Genomic DNA, 15560 nt, shown 5'->3' on the forward strand with positions numbered 1-15560 from the left:
TGGTTTGAGAACCACTAGCCAAGGGTGGCCCAGACACCAGGACTCAGCTCGGGCCCACATGATGTAGACTGGGGGAGGCCAAGCATGGACACGGGTGGGCACTCAGCCTTACTAGGCTGCCTTCCTGTCCAGGCCACCGCCTTCTGCTCCCAACTCGACGAAGTGGAAAGGAGACTGCACATGCCAGTTCTGTGCCCAAGTCACTGTGGCCGATCACTTGTCGCTCTGGTCCTTTACCCCCACGGCTGCTATTCCCTTTCTACAGAATTAAGAACCACCACAGTCAGTTCCCAGCTAAACTGTCACTTCTCCAATGTCTGCGTGCATGCATGCCTGGGCACTCAGTCATGTCCAACTCTTAGCGACCCCACAGACTGTAACCCACCAGGCTCCTCTGTCCATGGAATTTTCTAGGCAAGAATACTGGAATGGGTTGCCATGCCCTCCTCCAGGGAATCTTCCTGACCCAGGGATCAAACCAAAATCGCTCATGTCTCCTGCATTAGCCAGCAAGTTCTTTACCAGCTGAGCCACTGGTGGTGGGGGTGGGGGGCAATCCTAGGTCTACTCCCAGCATCTTCAAATCATGAGACATCTCACCTTGTCTTTAGAGAAAGATGCTTGCAGAAGAGTCTAGTTGTGAACTGAAAACTAATTTGCACTGGCAAGACTAAAGCAGAGGGCTTCCGCAGTGGCCACAGAATTTTCTCTCACATGATAGGGGTCTCAGGGCCTTGAAGGGACCTCCCACTAGGGATGTCACACACACACACACACACACAAATCACCGAACAAAACAGACTTTCTCACTGGAATGATCTAAGTACAGACTGCGCACTTGCCTGAAGTGCCTTGCTAGGCAGCCATGCTGAGGCCCAGCAAGATTAGGGTAATCTGGGGCATTTGCTTGTTAAGACCCTTATACAAAAAAAGAGCTCTGAAGAAAAGCCTGGTGTAAGCTGATGAGTTTGCGAGCACAATCTGTGGATTTGTTAGAGGCAATCTCGCCTGCTGAAGGGATAAGCCCACCAGCTGTGCCTAAGAAACCTTAACCTGAGAAGTAGCTTTCAATTCACAAGCCATGGAAACAGGGAGGAAAGGGAGCAGAGACCTAAACACAAGTTGTCGGGCAGCCCTTCTGAAGGCTGGTTTCTCAGGTGGCGCTAGTGGTAAAGAACCTGCCTGCCAATGCAGGAAGCATAAGAGACAGGGTTTCAATCCCTGGGTCAGGAGGATCCCCTGGAGGAGGTAATAGGCAACCCACTCCAGTATTCTTTGCCTGGAGAATCCCATGGACAGAGGAGCCTAGCAGGCTGCAGCCCATAGGGTTGCAAAGAGTCGGACACAACTGAAGTGTCTTAGCACACACATGCGGAAGGAGTAGAGAAATAGGCTCAAGGAATGCACTTAAGAGGCTAGGGGAGTTGGGCATCTGACCTCACTGCAAGCAGTTGCTTAGATGTGCTTTCTTGTCAATATTCTCCTGTCTCTTCCTTGTTGACCCTCCAAGACCCCCAACTTCCCCTCTTCTTCACAAAAGCAAAGACCCGTTGATTTATTTTGTTAAAGAAAAGGCACCAGAGTTTATTGTAGCTGGAAATTGGAGCATCTCCACATCCAGGGATAGGAGCCCAGAGGCTGTCTCTGCGCTAATGACTCCTAAGAGATGTCTCTGCACTCTGAGATATGTTGTTAGTGAGAACTAGATGTGGGTGTTCAGAAGTGAGCAACCTCCTGATCAGGGAGATTCTAATGCCCCAAGGCTGGGTTAGCTGCCTTCTAACACACAGCATCCTTCTCACTCACCTTGTTTCTGGGCTTCCCTACCCTGGGCTTGCTTCCTTCCAAGGAGTATTGCCAGTGACAATCCCATGTCTCAAAGTCACCGTGAGACTCTCATGATGTCTTTACACCACACGGCCTGAAGATGCGCTGAACCAGAGACTTCAGTCACTGCTCAAAACCTCCATTCAGGTCAGGGAGGGAAAGTCACTGGGTGACTCAGGACTTTGGGGAGAAAAATAAGCATTTGCCAAGACATTACATAAGAAGGTGAGGCGTACAGGAACCCTGGGCTGTGTTTGGGCGAAGCTGGCTTCTGCGTCACTTATGCTATAATTGCCTGGTTCTGCAACCTACAACAAGGCCTCCATCTAACTGGGTGCCGTTTCCCACCTGCAAAACGAAGGCTGCCATATGCATGGCCATATGTCAAAGTCAAGGTGCCACGAGTAAGCATTCTTTGAAAGCCAGAAGAGTGATACACATATATAGTGCATTTTATCATGAGGCATTTGAATTGAATGATCTTTAAGCCCCTGCTCTCACATTATAAATAAATAAATTGACTGATGAATTCATCCTCATCATATTGCATATCTGCAGTGCTTGGTCCACCCCTCAGATATGGCCATATCATACCTTTGAGCTGTGTTCTCAGACTTTCCTGTTAATTTTTCAGAGACATCAGCAAGAATCAGATTTCGGACATTGCTCCGGATGCCTTCCAGGGTCTGAAATCGCTCACGTCACTGTAAGTGGGGAGCAGAGACATGTGGGGTGGGGGTGGGAGAGGGATGAATCCATATTTTCCAGGAGGTGTTTATCAAGGTTTTATGTTTCCTTACACACTTGTGGCAACCTGGTAAAAGAAACAAATATTTCTTCAGGGGAAATTGATCTTGGGGAATATTTCTACAATACTAATGCATTATTTTTATTGATTAAGTGCCCAGCAGCCTTCCCAGTTATTGGCTTCTAATTCGAATGCATCTTCTCCTCCAACCGCATCCCCCTTTCCATCCCACGTGCCTCGGCAGCACTGTCCAGGGAGATGGAGAGAGAGGATTGTAATGTATGATTAGTACCATGTGCCCATTTTTTCCATGCATGTGACCTTGTCTAGGGAGGATCTCATTTTCTTCCTCTGATTTTAAAGCTTTTTCTCCAAACCAACCTCATGGCTATTGTTCGGAGAATGCATCAACCCCATCCTGTAAGCCTTTCTTTGATTTTGAAACCTAAAAGCAGGCTATTAGATGGAACCAAAGCTGTGCCTACCAGGGGCTCAGAGACCCTCTGGGGCAGGAAGGCATAGAGCTTTGTTCTCACCCTGCGTGACTTGCCCTGTGGCACAAGGACCATCACTTGCATCTTGTATGCATGTTCCCTCACAGGCAAAATGGCACAGTGACACCTCTCCTGCCTGCAATGCATTCATGACTGCAGTCACAGCAATCTCTGGCAGTACTCACTGAGCACTTACTGTGTACCTTGTACTCTTCTAGGAGGCTTGCAAGCTTCATCCTCACAAGGACCTAAAGTATAAAACCTGTCCTCATCTGTCTTTAATGGTTGAAGAAACTGGGTCATCTCAACTCTTTTGATCCTGGCTTAATCTCTGGTACCTCAAACAGTACCTGGCACATAGTGATTGTGCCGAAAAAAAAGACATGTTGAATAAACAAATGTAACTTTGGATATCCAGAGTCCACAGTAACAAGTGAGAAAGGCAGGATTTATGCCCAAGCAGTCTGACTCCAGAACCATGCTCTTGATCCCCATCTATACCACATCCTGAGATAACGTGAGAAGTATAAGATACAGCTAAGGTATCATCAGTTGATATTTGTGTTATTTGGTGACCTGCCCAACCTGGCAAGGGTAAGGATGCTGAGAGGAGAGCTGTCCGTGCTTTGTCTCTCTGTGCAACCTATTTGTTTAATTGATGAGTGGGCAGGTAACAAGATACACATTTTCCCCCACCTGGCCCCATCCCACTGGGAAGGGGCTGGAGACAGGGAGGTCTCTTGATTCAGCTGTTGCCGGCTGCTGGCGGAGTAAATTAGTTTCATTTATCAGGTAGAACATCTGGTTGGGATATCAAAGACAGGATTGTATGTGAGATTAGTGTCTGCTTATTGTGCTGAAGATCACAGAGGAGGAGGGAGAGCAGCCGTCTGCCCCCCGGATCCTGTCCCTGCCCCCACCCTCCTGTCCCGTCTGCTTTCTCTTTGCTGGGATCTGGGAACCTGCTGAGGACAATGAGAGGCTTCCTGTCTTATAGGAAAAGAAATTCAAAATCTGGTTGCCAAGTGGGAAATTGGCATGCCACTAGCTAATTCTGAACTCTCTCAGGGCGTTGCTTAAATGAAGTGCTTCTCATCCCCAATATATGCATTCATCCATTCAATAGATGCTTACTATGTACTGAGCAGCCTTACAAGCACTGAGAATGTGGCAGTGACCTGGACAGACAAGTCTTGGCCTCAAGGAGCTTTGAACAACACACCCTACCCAGAGTGAGAAATGGCCGAAGTAAAGGGCAAGAAAGCCTTTACCCCATACCTGTTCATTACTCTCTCAGACAGGCATTTACCGTGTTAGATCCTGTTCAGTTTTCAGCTCTAGGGACCCAGCCTTGGACAATCCACATGATGTCATCACACACATGGGATCTATTAATCTATTAAAGTGGGCCATAGAGGAGACACAGAAAATGTTTAAAATAAATAAATGTATAATAATATAACATGACATAATGAAAATGGATTAGGTGATAGAAAATGACTGATTTAATGTATGTAAATTGTCACTTAATTTAAAAAAAATCAAATGCAGAAAGAAAGAAAATGTTGACTGAGATATTCAGGAGAACCTCCCAAGGACAAGGTGTTTAAGCCCAGATCGGAAAGGTGGGAAGGGAAGGCCAGGAAAGCGCTGCGGATACAGGCAGACAGGTCTGTGCCCAGAGCCCTCACATAGACTACAGCCCACATCAGCCTCCAGAGAGTGACTCCGACCCACTGAGTAAGCTTAGGCACACCCCACGTGGACCTGTGACGCAAGGACCCCCTTTCCCCACCCTGCCTGTCGTCCCACCAGCCTCTGCTGCACTGGAGGGTCTGACATCCGCCAAGCCAAGCACAGTCTGGCACAGTGAGCAGTGAGACATTGATATGAATTACAGATGGGAGCCTGAGCCGTCATGCTGACTTTTATTTAGTCATTAATTTATTGAAACATTAATGAAACACACCTGTAGGCTGAGCGGGACACTTAACTCCTGGTGGGGTCTGGAAAATGGGGGTGTGGGTTTATCACTCCCATTTACCGTTTCCTCATCCTAATATTTTGCCTCCTCAAAGACATGTCACAGCCTGGATTTGCAGTCTGAGCGGGAGTCAAATCTTGGGTTAATTCAGTGTGCTCCAGGCCTCAGGAGGGAAACATTTAAAAAAAAAATCTTTCCAAGTTCCCTCCATCTCAGAGGAGGCTGGACTGCAGAGATCGTCAAAGTCTGCGCCATGGATGAGATCAGAGAGAAGCCAGCAGTGTCTGTGGAGGGCGTCACCAGAGGCCAGCCCGTGGATAAGAGCTCCAGTGCGAGGCACTCTGTGGGCTGGAAGAGACAAGAGCAAAAAGAATTCCTTGGTTCCTGGAGCTCAGAGAATAGAAGAACGAGGCTGGAATGTAGAAGCTGCTACTACTGCAATAACAGTTCCTTGCTCCCTAGTTTTTCCAAAGCGCTGGCCCTGACTCAGCAGTCCTTGAGCCATTTGGGTAAGACCCCAGATATCCAGAGCCCTGTCTAGATGGATGACTAAAGGACTCCGTTCAGGAATTCCTTAGGATGCAACAGGATATTAAAAGGAAACATTCTGTAGGCTGGGCTCAGCCTGATCAATACCCATTGAAGACAAGAAAACACAGGCTGGCTGGCTTCTCGCACATCTTACTCATCGCCAGGGTGTGAGTTGTATTAGCAGCCCCAGGAGACACCACAAAGGGACTGTGTCTTCCTATTATGGATTATTTATTGAGTGGGGCTGCGCAGGAGGAGATTAGGATGGAGTCCTTTCCTCCTTGCCTCTCAGACGGCCTGCCCCTCCAGCCTCAGAGGCGTGAGCCCACAGTCTCACTGGTGAGGAGGAGGGAAGGGGCGGGCTGGGGAAGGCAATGCTGAGATGCCACCGGAGTGGACCGAGCTGGTGACCTCCTGCGTGAAGGGGTGACAGTGGCCTCTCATGCACGGTGACCACTGTCCCCTCTGCTCTTTTCCAGGGTGCTCTACGGGAACAAGATCACGGAGATTGCCAAGGGACTGTTTGATGGGCTGGTGTCCCTACAGCTGCTGTGAGTAGGAACTTTGTCACTAATGTTGTCTCTAGAACTGTTTACAGGCTCTTTTCTGCAAACCTTGAGCCATGCTCTGTAGAGTTCTTTTGACTTTGTGCTTATTAAAAGGAAAAAAGAAATTGTTTTGAGCTATCCACCCCTCACCTCCACCGCCTTATGTTGGTGGAAAGAGAGCCAGGGAGTTGGCAGAGGAAGGCTAAAGTCAGTGTAAACAAGCTAGGTGATACAGCTTGGGAGCCTGCCCCAAGCAAGAATCACTGCCCTTAGGCTTGAGGGGCTAGAAATTAAGCCAGAGTCGAATCCCGCAGTAATGCTTAGAATTTGGGGAACTAGAATGTTTATACACAGTATTCCAATACTAAAGCTGAAACAGAGCTGATGGTAAACATGTGACCTTGAAGGAGGTAGGGGTGGGGCAGTGAAATAATTAGGAGCATAATCAGTCACTGTTGTGACTGTCTGGGAAAGATATGGCTGAGGGGGAAGTGTTTATTTAATTTAAAGAAGGATTTCTTGCATCAAATTTTAAGCTCTGGGATTACTTACTTGCATTTATTTCGTTCTGGTCATTTGAGCTTAAATGTTTGAAGAACATTCACTTACTAGTGAACTTACATTCACTTACTAGTAAGTTCACTTACTAGTAAGTTCACTTACCAGTGAACTCTATATGGAGAAGCAAGGAAAGGAATTTAGCTCATCTTGCATTTTAAGATTTTATGATCAGGCTAGAATGATCTCTGACTTGTGATCAGGTAGCCATAGCATCTATACGCATGTGCTATGGTTGTGGGAAGTGTGTGTGTATGTGTACCCATGCACACATCCATGTCTGCACATCATAATTCCTGTTGGTATTAGGAAATGATCTTGAGTATTCTGTGAACAATGGACAGTACCAGGTTTCAGAGAGGTGAATGACTTGCCCTCAATCACACAGAAAATGGGTGTGGAAGCTGGAGTAGAACTTCCAGGGCCCTCTGGCTCAGAAGGCCCCCACACCTCTGAAGAGCACCAGATGTATGTAACCAGAGGCGTGCATCTGAGTACAGATGAGTGTGTGTGTGTATGTGTGTGTGTGCGCGCACACTCATACGTGTGCCCTTGTAAAATCACCTCCAAGTCGCAGGCCCCTTACAGAAGGGGCCTGGGCCCATCCTGCCTCCCATGTGCAGTTAAGTGAAGCTCCATCACAAGCTTGCTGACAATGTAGTCAAGTTTTATCTCTGGATTGGTGGACAGTCAGGAACAAGGGTGGATAGAAGAAGGTCCACAAGGCATCTCACACGGGGACACCCAAGATTCTTCAAGAAAAAGGAAGTGAGGCTTTTCCTTTAGCCTTTTCTTCCACATCTCTGCTCTCTACCCTTTCTGTGCCCTGTGAGACTCAGCCCTGGACGGAATCTCCTCACTCAGTATTGGCACGTGAACCACGCCTGGATGAGGTGGCCAGCGAGTTTTCAGGCAGTATATCCATCACAGCACTGGGCAGGCTTGTTTCAGCGAAGAGGAAAGCCAGAGAAAGAAAATTCTTTGTCTTTTTCTCCACTTCCTCTTTGTCCAGCCCTGCACACCTCTGTCTCCCTCTGTGTGGCTCTGTGTACCTATCAGTGGTCAAGTGTCGCAGCCCTCGGTGGGCCTTTGTGGCTATTTGTTAGAATGATATGTCAGGGCTCTGCAGGGAGCTGGGGGGTTTCACAGATGGTATTCTTTGCTTGGAGCAAAGAAAATGTTAGTTATAACAGCCACCTGAAGGCCAGTTGGCTGTACCTATTAATCCCCTGCCAGAAGATAACAATAGGGTGGCCTAGAGGGAGATTCGGAGGTATTGTGTTTCACTGGGCTGGGGTAAATATCCTTTTACAGTCATGTTTTGATTGTTGAAAGCTATATGCCCTTGTAGGCATTAAGGAGAAACATAGCATGCATCAAAGTGCCTAGCACGGTGCAGGGCATACAGCAGAAGTGTCATAAAGTCACGTCCAGGGGCCGTGTTTCTTGCCACTCGCTCTGCTGATCTACCTGCTGCTTCCCCTGCTGGGTCAGGCCTCGGGCGCGGCACTAAGGAGTTGCATTGCAGTGTATGGACTTCTCTCTGGTGGTGGCGCCTGAGCTTGGTTGCCCCACAGCATGTGGGGTCTTAGTTCCTTGATCACAGATCAAACCCCCACCCCCCACATTGGAAAGCAGATTCTTAACCACTGGACCATCAAGGAAGTCCTGAATGCATGTTTTTTAAAGGAAATAGATTCCAGCTCCCAGCCGAGAGCAGTCATAAGATGACCAGAGCTTTGCATGGGCCGGGAAAAAACTCTGGTTGCGTCTTGCTACTTTGAGCTGATGGAGTTGAATATCTGGGAGTGAAGACAAAGCTTTCCCCTTCTCTCAAGACCAAGAGTTGACACAACTCAAGTTCCTCACTTTCCAGAAAGAACCAGCAACTATAGCTGTTATTGTGCTCTGACCTGGTGTTGAGCAATTAGAAAGCAGATTCTGATTAGATCTAATGTAGCGTTCTGCCCTCGGTAGATAGGATTTCTTCTTGTTAGACTGGAGACATTCCGATAAGAAGGCTCTGATTAGAATACCCTGCTAGCCTGGGAAATTTCCTTTCTTTTTTTTTTTTTTCCATTTATTTTTATTAGTTGGATGCTAATTACTTTACATCATTGCAGTAGTTTTTGTCATACATTGAAATGAATTAGCCATGGATTTACATGTATTCCCCATCCCGGTCCCCCCTCCCACCTCCCTCTCCACCCAATCCCTCTGGGCACTATTTGAAAGCTTTCTGCAAGGGTTTGGTGTGTTTTCTTCTCTCTCCATCTCTCAAACTATGGTTGCATCACAGAGCAACTGTATTCGTTGGAAGAACTGATGCTGAAGCTGAAGCTCCATTACTTTGGCTGTCTGATGTGAAGAGCCAACTCATTGGAAAAGACCCTGATACTGGGAAAGGTTGAGGGCAGGAGGAGAAAGGGGCAACAGAGGATGAAATGGTTGGATAGCATCATCGACTCAATAGACATGAGTTTAAGCCAACTCCAGAAGATAGTGAAAGACAGGGAAGCCTGGCAGTTGCAGTCCATGGAGTCACAAAGAGTCAAACACAACTTAGTGACTGAAAAACAACAGCAGAAAGCCAAGCTGTCTCTGTCATCCAAAACGATCTTGGATGTTTCCTTTCTGACACTTAAAAAAAAAAACTTATTGCTTTATATTGGAGTGTAGCTGATTAACAGTGTTGTGATAGCTTCAGGTGGACAACAAAGGAACTCAGCCATGCAAATAGATGTATCCATTCTCCCCCAAACTCCCTTTCAAGCCAGGCTGCCACATAACAAAGAGCAGAATTCTCTGTGATATATATAGTACGACCTTGTTGGTTAACCATTTTAAATGTAGCTGGCACTTCTTTATAAATTCCCATGTGCCCGTACTTTTCATGTTGTACACATCAAATTAGAGTAAAAAGATTACTGTAAACAAGAGACAGCCCCTCTGTTTCCATGACCAGCACACTGTATTACAATAAACAGAGTCCATACTCAACCCGTAATAAAGCAGGTGTGTTGTAGTTAGTTGTCCTGCCTGCCCATCCCCTCTTTCCCTGTGTCTCTAAAGTTTTCAGCCATCCTACCACACTAGGTCAGTCTGTTAGGTACCCATCCTCCTGGGTCATCTTCTTGCCCTGTTTCTTTGGGCAGATGGCCAACACTAATGGGAAACTCACTCTTCAGAGTTTCTCAGAGGCTGCAGCAAACAGGTCTGCATGAACAAGCTTCAACTGCCCTGGGAAGGGACTGCACGTCTAATACCCTGTCTTCTGGGTGTCAGCCTCGCAAGAGTCACCTCCTTTAGCTGGAGTTCCAAAATCTTCAGAGCTTCCCAGACAGCTTCTCACCCAACTGGTATAGAATCCTGTCCCGCACACACTGGCACAATCCCTGCTACTCTTGTGCAGATGGTTTCTGTTGTGAATTCTCTCAGCGTACTGACAAGGTCAGGAAGCCCTTTCTCTTTTTTTAACTTTGCGTTTTATATTGGAGTATAACTGATTCACAATGTTGTGATAGTTTCAGGTGGACAGCAAAGGGACTCCAGCTATTCCTTATATTAAACTTCAGTCATGGCTTCTGCGAAACTCAGAAAAGGCTATTCTCATATTCTTCGCGTGTTTGAAAATAGTATGTCTCCCTGTAATTAATCCTAAAAGATTCAGTTCCTGCAGACTTCCATCTGCATAAATACTCACTACAGACTTAAAAGTACAGACTTTCATCTGTATAAACACACGTTTGTTGTTTAGTTGGAACAACCCTTATGATCTTTGAGGGTGTGAACGAATCTGCCAGCTTTCTTCCTTGAAACAGGCTGCTAGGACGCAAGTCAGGGGCCCAGTTGGGGAAGAAGTGTGTTGAGAGATTCCATTGTAAGCTGCGGAGAACTGAAACTTCCCACATGGAGACATCTCAGAATCACGGCTCGCACAGGACATGGCACTGGATGTGTATTCCCAACTCTGATCACCTGAGAAGTGACCTGTCCTCTCCTCCCAGGTTTCATCCACCCTCTTTATCACTGGAAACTTGGTGTGAAGGCTTAGGTTTTCACCATTCCCTCTGCCCACCCTGGCTCCTGGGCTCATGGAGATTGTGATCCTGAGTGTGTGTCCAGCCAAAATGTTCCCAGATTTGTGACTTCGCAGCTCAGGAGTTGGTCCTCCCTAATTATAATTTTTTGGGCTCTGAAATCACTGCAGATGGTGACTGCAGCCATGAAATTAAAAGATGCTTACTCCTTAGAAGGAAAGTTATAATCAACCTAGATAGCATATTAAAAAGCAGAGACATTACTTTGCCAGCAAAGGTCTGTCTAGTCAAGGCTATGGTTTTTCCAGTGGTCATGTATGGATGTGAGAGTTGGACTACAAAGAAAGCTGAGCACCGAAGAATTGATGCTTTTGAACTGTGGTGTTGGAGAAGACTCTTGAGAGTCCCTTGGACTGCAAGGAGATCCAACCAGTCCATCCTGAAGGAGATTAGTCCTGGGTGTTCATTGGAAGGACTGATGCTGAAGCTGAAACTGCAATACTTTGGCCACCTCATGCGAAGAGTTGACTCATTGGAAAAGACCCTGATGCTGGAAGGGGTTGGGGGCAGGAGGAGAAGGGGGTGACAGAGGATGAGATGGCTGGATGGCATCACTGACTCAATGGGCATGAGTTTGAGTAAACTCCGGGAGTTGATGATGGACAGGGAGGCCTGGAGTGCTGTGATTCATGGGGTCACAAAGAACTGGACACAACTGAGCGACTGAAAACTGAACTGAACGCAGGGGAAGCAAGCAGCAAGCATGTCTCCAGAGCTGTCACTGCTTCCTTTGATGGGTGGTATCAGGCTGCAGTGTTACAGCCCCCTAGGGGTCAGTGCATTCAGTTGGTGCTCACTGATTGCACAGCATGCATGGGAGAGGCATCAGCGGGCTGGGCAGTCATTTGAGGTGGAAGCTTTCTCATAAATCCTGGCTCCAGGCGATGTTAAACCTGCTACAGGAGGTCTTAACCCAAGCCAGGCTGTCTTGGGGCTGGGAGAAGTTAAGACAACCCAGGCACCTGTTGTTTGATTTTCTTGGAAGGCAGACAAGACCATTGAAGGGTCTTGGAGTGTTCCAAGCAACCTGCCAATTACAGGGCAGTGAGCAAAACTTAACTCCCTATAGTTCACTTTCCCTCACCAGCTATTTCACTAGTAGAGCTACCGCTGCTAATAATAACAGCTAACATTTATTGAAGACTTAATATGCTCCAGAACCTGTGCTAAGCAATTTCATGTACATCACCTCATCTAACCTTTACAGCCATGCCAAGAGGAAGGTGTTGTTGAGAGGCTCATTTTACGGACGTAGAAACTCAGCAACTGATGACGTGGGTAACTTGGCCATTGTCTGTCAGTGTGTAAGTGATGGAGCAGTGGAACCTGAGCACCCTGAACGTGGAGTCCCTGCCAGACGTCTGCATCTCAGCCAGTTGTGGGCCAGTCTGCAGAGCTAGTTTGGTGGTACACGAAACAAGACTTCCTGAGGCCAAGGAGAAAGCAGCGTGGAACTGCTGGTTGCTCAGCTCCTGCTGTTAGCCTCAGTCTAAACCACGGGCCCACCGTCTCCTGTGCGCTTGATCGAGCTCACTGTCCTCACCCCGCCAAAGTTTGCCCTGAACTCAGTGAGAAGCCAGTCAAGAAGCTGCTTGCTTTTAAAGACTGGGCTGACGGGAGATGATGAGAATTCTCTCCAGAAGTAGAAGCAGACTGACTTTGTAATGCGTTCCTGTTATTTTTGTTTTTTAATTTCCTTGTCTGCACCAGGTCTTAGTTGCAGCAAGATCTTTGTTGCCGAGTGCAGAACCTCGCTGAGGCACGTGGGATCTTTAGTTGTGGCATTCAAACTCTTAGTATCCTAGTTCCCTGTTGTTGATCAGCTGCTAAGCCATGTCCCACTCTTTGTGACCCCATGGACTGCAGCACACCAGGCTTCCCTGTCCTTCACCATCTCCCAGAGTTTGTTCAAACTCCTGTCCATTGAGTCGGTGATGCCATCAACCATCTCATCCTGTTGCCCCTTCCCCTCCTGCCCTCAATCTTTCCCAGCATCAGGGTCTTTTCCAATGGGTCTTGGGTCTTTTCCAACTCTTCACATCAGGTGGCCAGAGTATTGGAGCTTCAGCTTCAGCATCAGTCCTTCCAGTGAATATTCAGGACTGATTTCCTTTGGGAATGACTCGTTTGATCTTCTTGCAGTCCAAGGGACTCTCAGGAGTCTTCTCCAGCATGACCAGGGATCAAACCCAGGCCTCCTTCATTGGGAGTGTGGAGTCTTAGCCAGGAAAGTTCCTGTCATGCATTGTTTTTTTTTTGGCTGCTCTGGGTCTTCCTTGCTGCGCGCAGGCTTTCTCTGGTTGTGGCGAGCGGGGACTAGCCTCTACTGTGGCGCACAGGCTTCTCACTGCAGTGGATTCTCTCACTGCGGAGCTCAGGACCGAGGGCACATGGGCTTCAGTAGTTGCGGCGCAGGGGTTTTAATAGTTGTGTCCCATGAACTTGGTTGCTCCGAAGCATGTGGAATCTTCTTGGATCAGGGATTGAACCTGTAACTTCTGCATTGGCAGGCGGATTCTTTACCACTGAGTCACCAGGGAAGCCTTGTCATGCATTCTTGAGGGAGGAATTCTTCCCTCTCTTGTGTATCTGGAGCTTCCTAAGGGAAACTGAGTCTCTTAGGGAGACTTAAATTCTGGAATCATTTGATGCTTTGGTCATTGAGTGAATGGTTTATCCTTCTTAAAGGGTTTATCCCTCTTAAAGGACTGATTCAGAGCTAGGTAGCAATCAGATAGGCAAGTGTGACCCTGGTAGCTGTCAGGGAAGAAAGAAGCAAGCCAGATCACACAAGCCCTCCATCTCCTGAGACCAGGTGCTGGCTCCCTTGTATGATTTGTCAGTATCTCAGCTTCCCTCTGGTTGCCTTGCATGCAAGGCTGTGTCTGACTCTTTGGGACACCGTGGACTGTAATCCACCAGGCTTCTTTGTCCATGGGGTTTCCCAGGAAAGAATCTAGAGTGGTTTGCCATTTCCTCCTCCAGAGGATCTTCCCAACCTGGGGGTTGAACCTGCATCTCCAGTGTCTCCTGCATTGCAGGCAGGTTCTTTACCCACTGAACCACCTGGGAAGCCTCAGGAGGTTACCAACAGTCAAAATAAACCCCTCATATTTCATATGGGAGGGATGAGAGCATGTTTATTCTAAGACAAGAGAGTAGCCCTTATTATACTTAGTAGATAAAGAGTTTCAGGTTGGCAGAGGGTTAATTCTAAAGAAAAAATTTTAAAAGGGAAGATACAAAGGTGTCAACTCTAAATACTGCAGCTTAATCAGGGGTCCAGAATGACTCCCTAATTGTCATCCTCACTAATAGTTTATGCCAGTGCTTAATAGTGGGAAATACTCACAGGGACACACTCAATTTTTGTTTTCATAACAGAGAGCTTTAGCAGCCCACCCCTTTTTACTGGAATATAATTGCTTTACGGTGTTGTGTTGGTCTCTGCTGTACATGTGCGTGTATCCCCTCCCTTCTGAACCTCACTCCCACTCACCCCATCCCACAGGGGCTGAGCTCTGCGCTTTTGGCAGCATCCCACCAGCTCTCTCTTGTCGTAGTGCGCTGTGTACACGTCTGGGGCTTCCCAGGTGGCCCAGTGGGAAAGAACCTGCCTGCCGATGCAGGAGACACGGGTTTGATCCCTGAGTTGCGATGATCCCCTGGAGGAGGGTATGACAGCACACTCCAGGATTCACGCCTGGAGAATCCCATGAACAGAGAAGCCTGGCGGGCTGCAGTTCATAAGGTCGCACCGAGTCGGACTCGACTCAACCTCGGACATGACTAAAGTGACTTCGCGTGCGTGCACATAGACATGTCAGTTCTAATCTCCCAATTCTTCCCACCCTCTCCTACCCCCACTGTGTCCACATATCCATTCTCTATGTCTGCATCTCTTTTCCTGCCCTGGAAATAGGTTCATCTGTACCATTTTTTTAGATTCCATTTATATGCGTTAACACACAGTATTTGTTTTTTTCTTTCTGACTTACTTCATTCTATATGACAGACTCTAGGTCCATCCAGCAATCCCACCACTGGGCATCTAGCCTGTAACCTATTCTTGAAAAATGATTCCCCTACTGGAGGAGGCAGAGAAAGTGTTATGTGCTGAGGTCGTTGGTACCATCTTTCCCCTCCATAGCATGATAAACATCTGAGTGTTTATGAAACAGAAAGTGACCACGCCGCCCGCCCCCCCGCCCCACCGCCACACTTTAAGAAAAGGAGGTTCCATGAAGCACCCAGGTTCCTGGCAGGAACCTGGGCTCATCCTCCTGTCCCGTGGTCTTTCCTGGGAGGGCTTCACTTATTCTCCAGGAAGTGGCCACTACCCTCTTTCTTGACACCAGTTTCCTAAAAACACCTTGTGCATCGGCGTTTGCATTATGCTTTTGGCATTTGCAGACAAACACAGTATAAGTAGGAGGAATAGCCTTAAACTGCTGTCTTCCGCAAACCTGTGGGCAGATGTGGAGAATATAAATATCACTCAAATGAGAGCTCAGGCCACTGAATCAACGTGTGAAGCACTGGCGTTGCCAAGGTGATTTTGATGCAATTTATCATTAAACCTGACTCCAGATGTTGGTGTTTTCTCCACCTCGTGGCAAAGGCTGTAAGCTCACGGGAATCTTAGTGGAGGAGGGGATGGGGGATGTGGGCAAGGGCAGAGCCAATCATGAGAAAGAACAGCTGCTGTCAAGTGAACCCCAAACATGTGGCCTCTTCAGGGAGACTGGGGGTGGGGGTCAGGGTGAACCT

At 47.7% G+C, this 15560-nt stretch overlaps 1 protein-coding gene across 1 annotated transcript in view; it reads left to right on the forward strand.

Annotated features, from left to right (window-relative positions):
• Positions 1-15560, forward strand: part of SLIT3 (slit guidance ligand 3) — a 723374-nt gene that overhangs the window by 580761 nt on the left and 127053 nt on the right. Inside the window, exons 11-12 of the mRNA XM_070476865.1 lie at positions 2462-2533; positions 6064-6135. Coding sequence (XP_070332966.1) covers positions 2462-2533; positions 6064-6135 — 144 coding nt within the window. The remainder of the gene's footprint in view (positions 1-2461; positions 2534-6063; positions 6136-15560) is intronic.

The sequence above is a fragment of the Odocoileus virginianus genome, chromosome 14 (genome assembly GCF_023699985.2).
Source record: "Odocoileus virginianus isolate 20LAN1187 ecotype Illinois chromosome 14, Ovbor_1.2, whole genome shotgun sequence".
NCBI classification, from domain to species: Eukaryota; Metazoa; Chordata; class Mammalia; order Artiodactyla; family Cervidae; genus Odocoileus; species Odocoileus virginianus.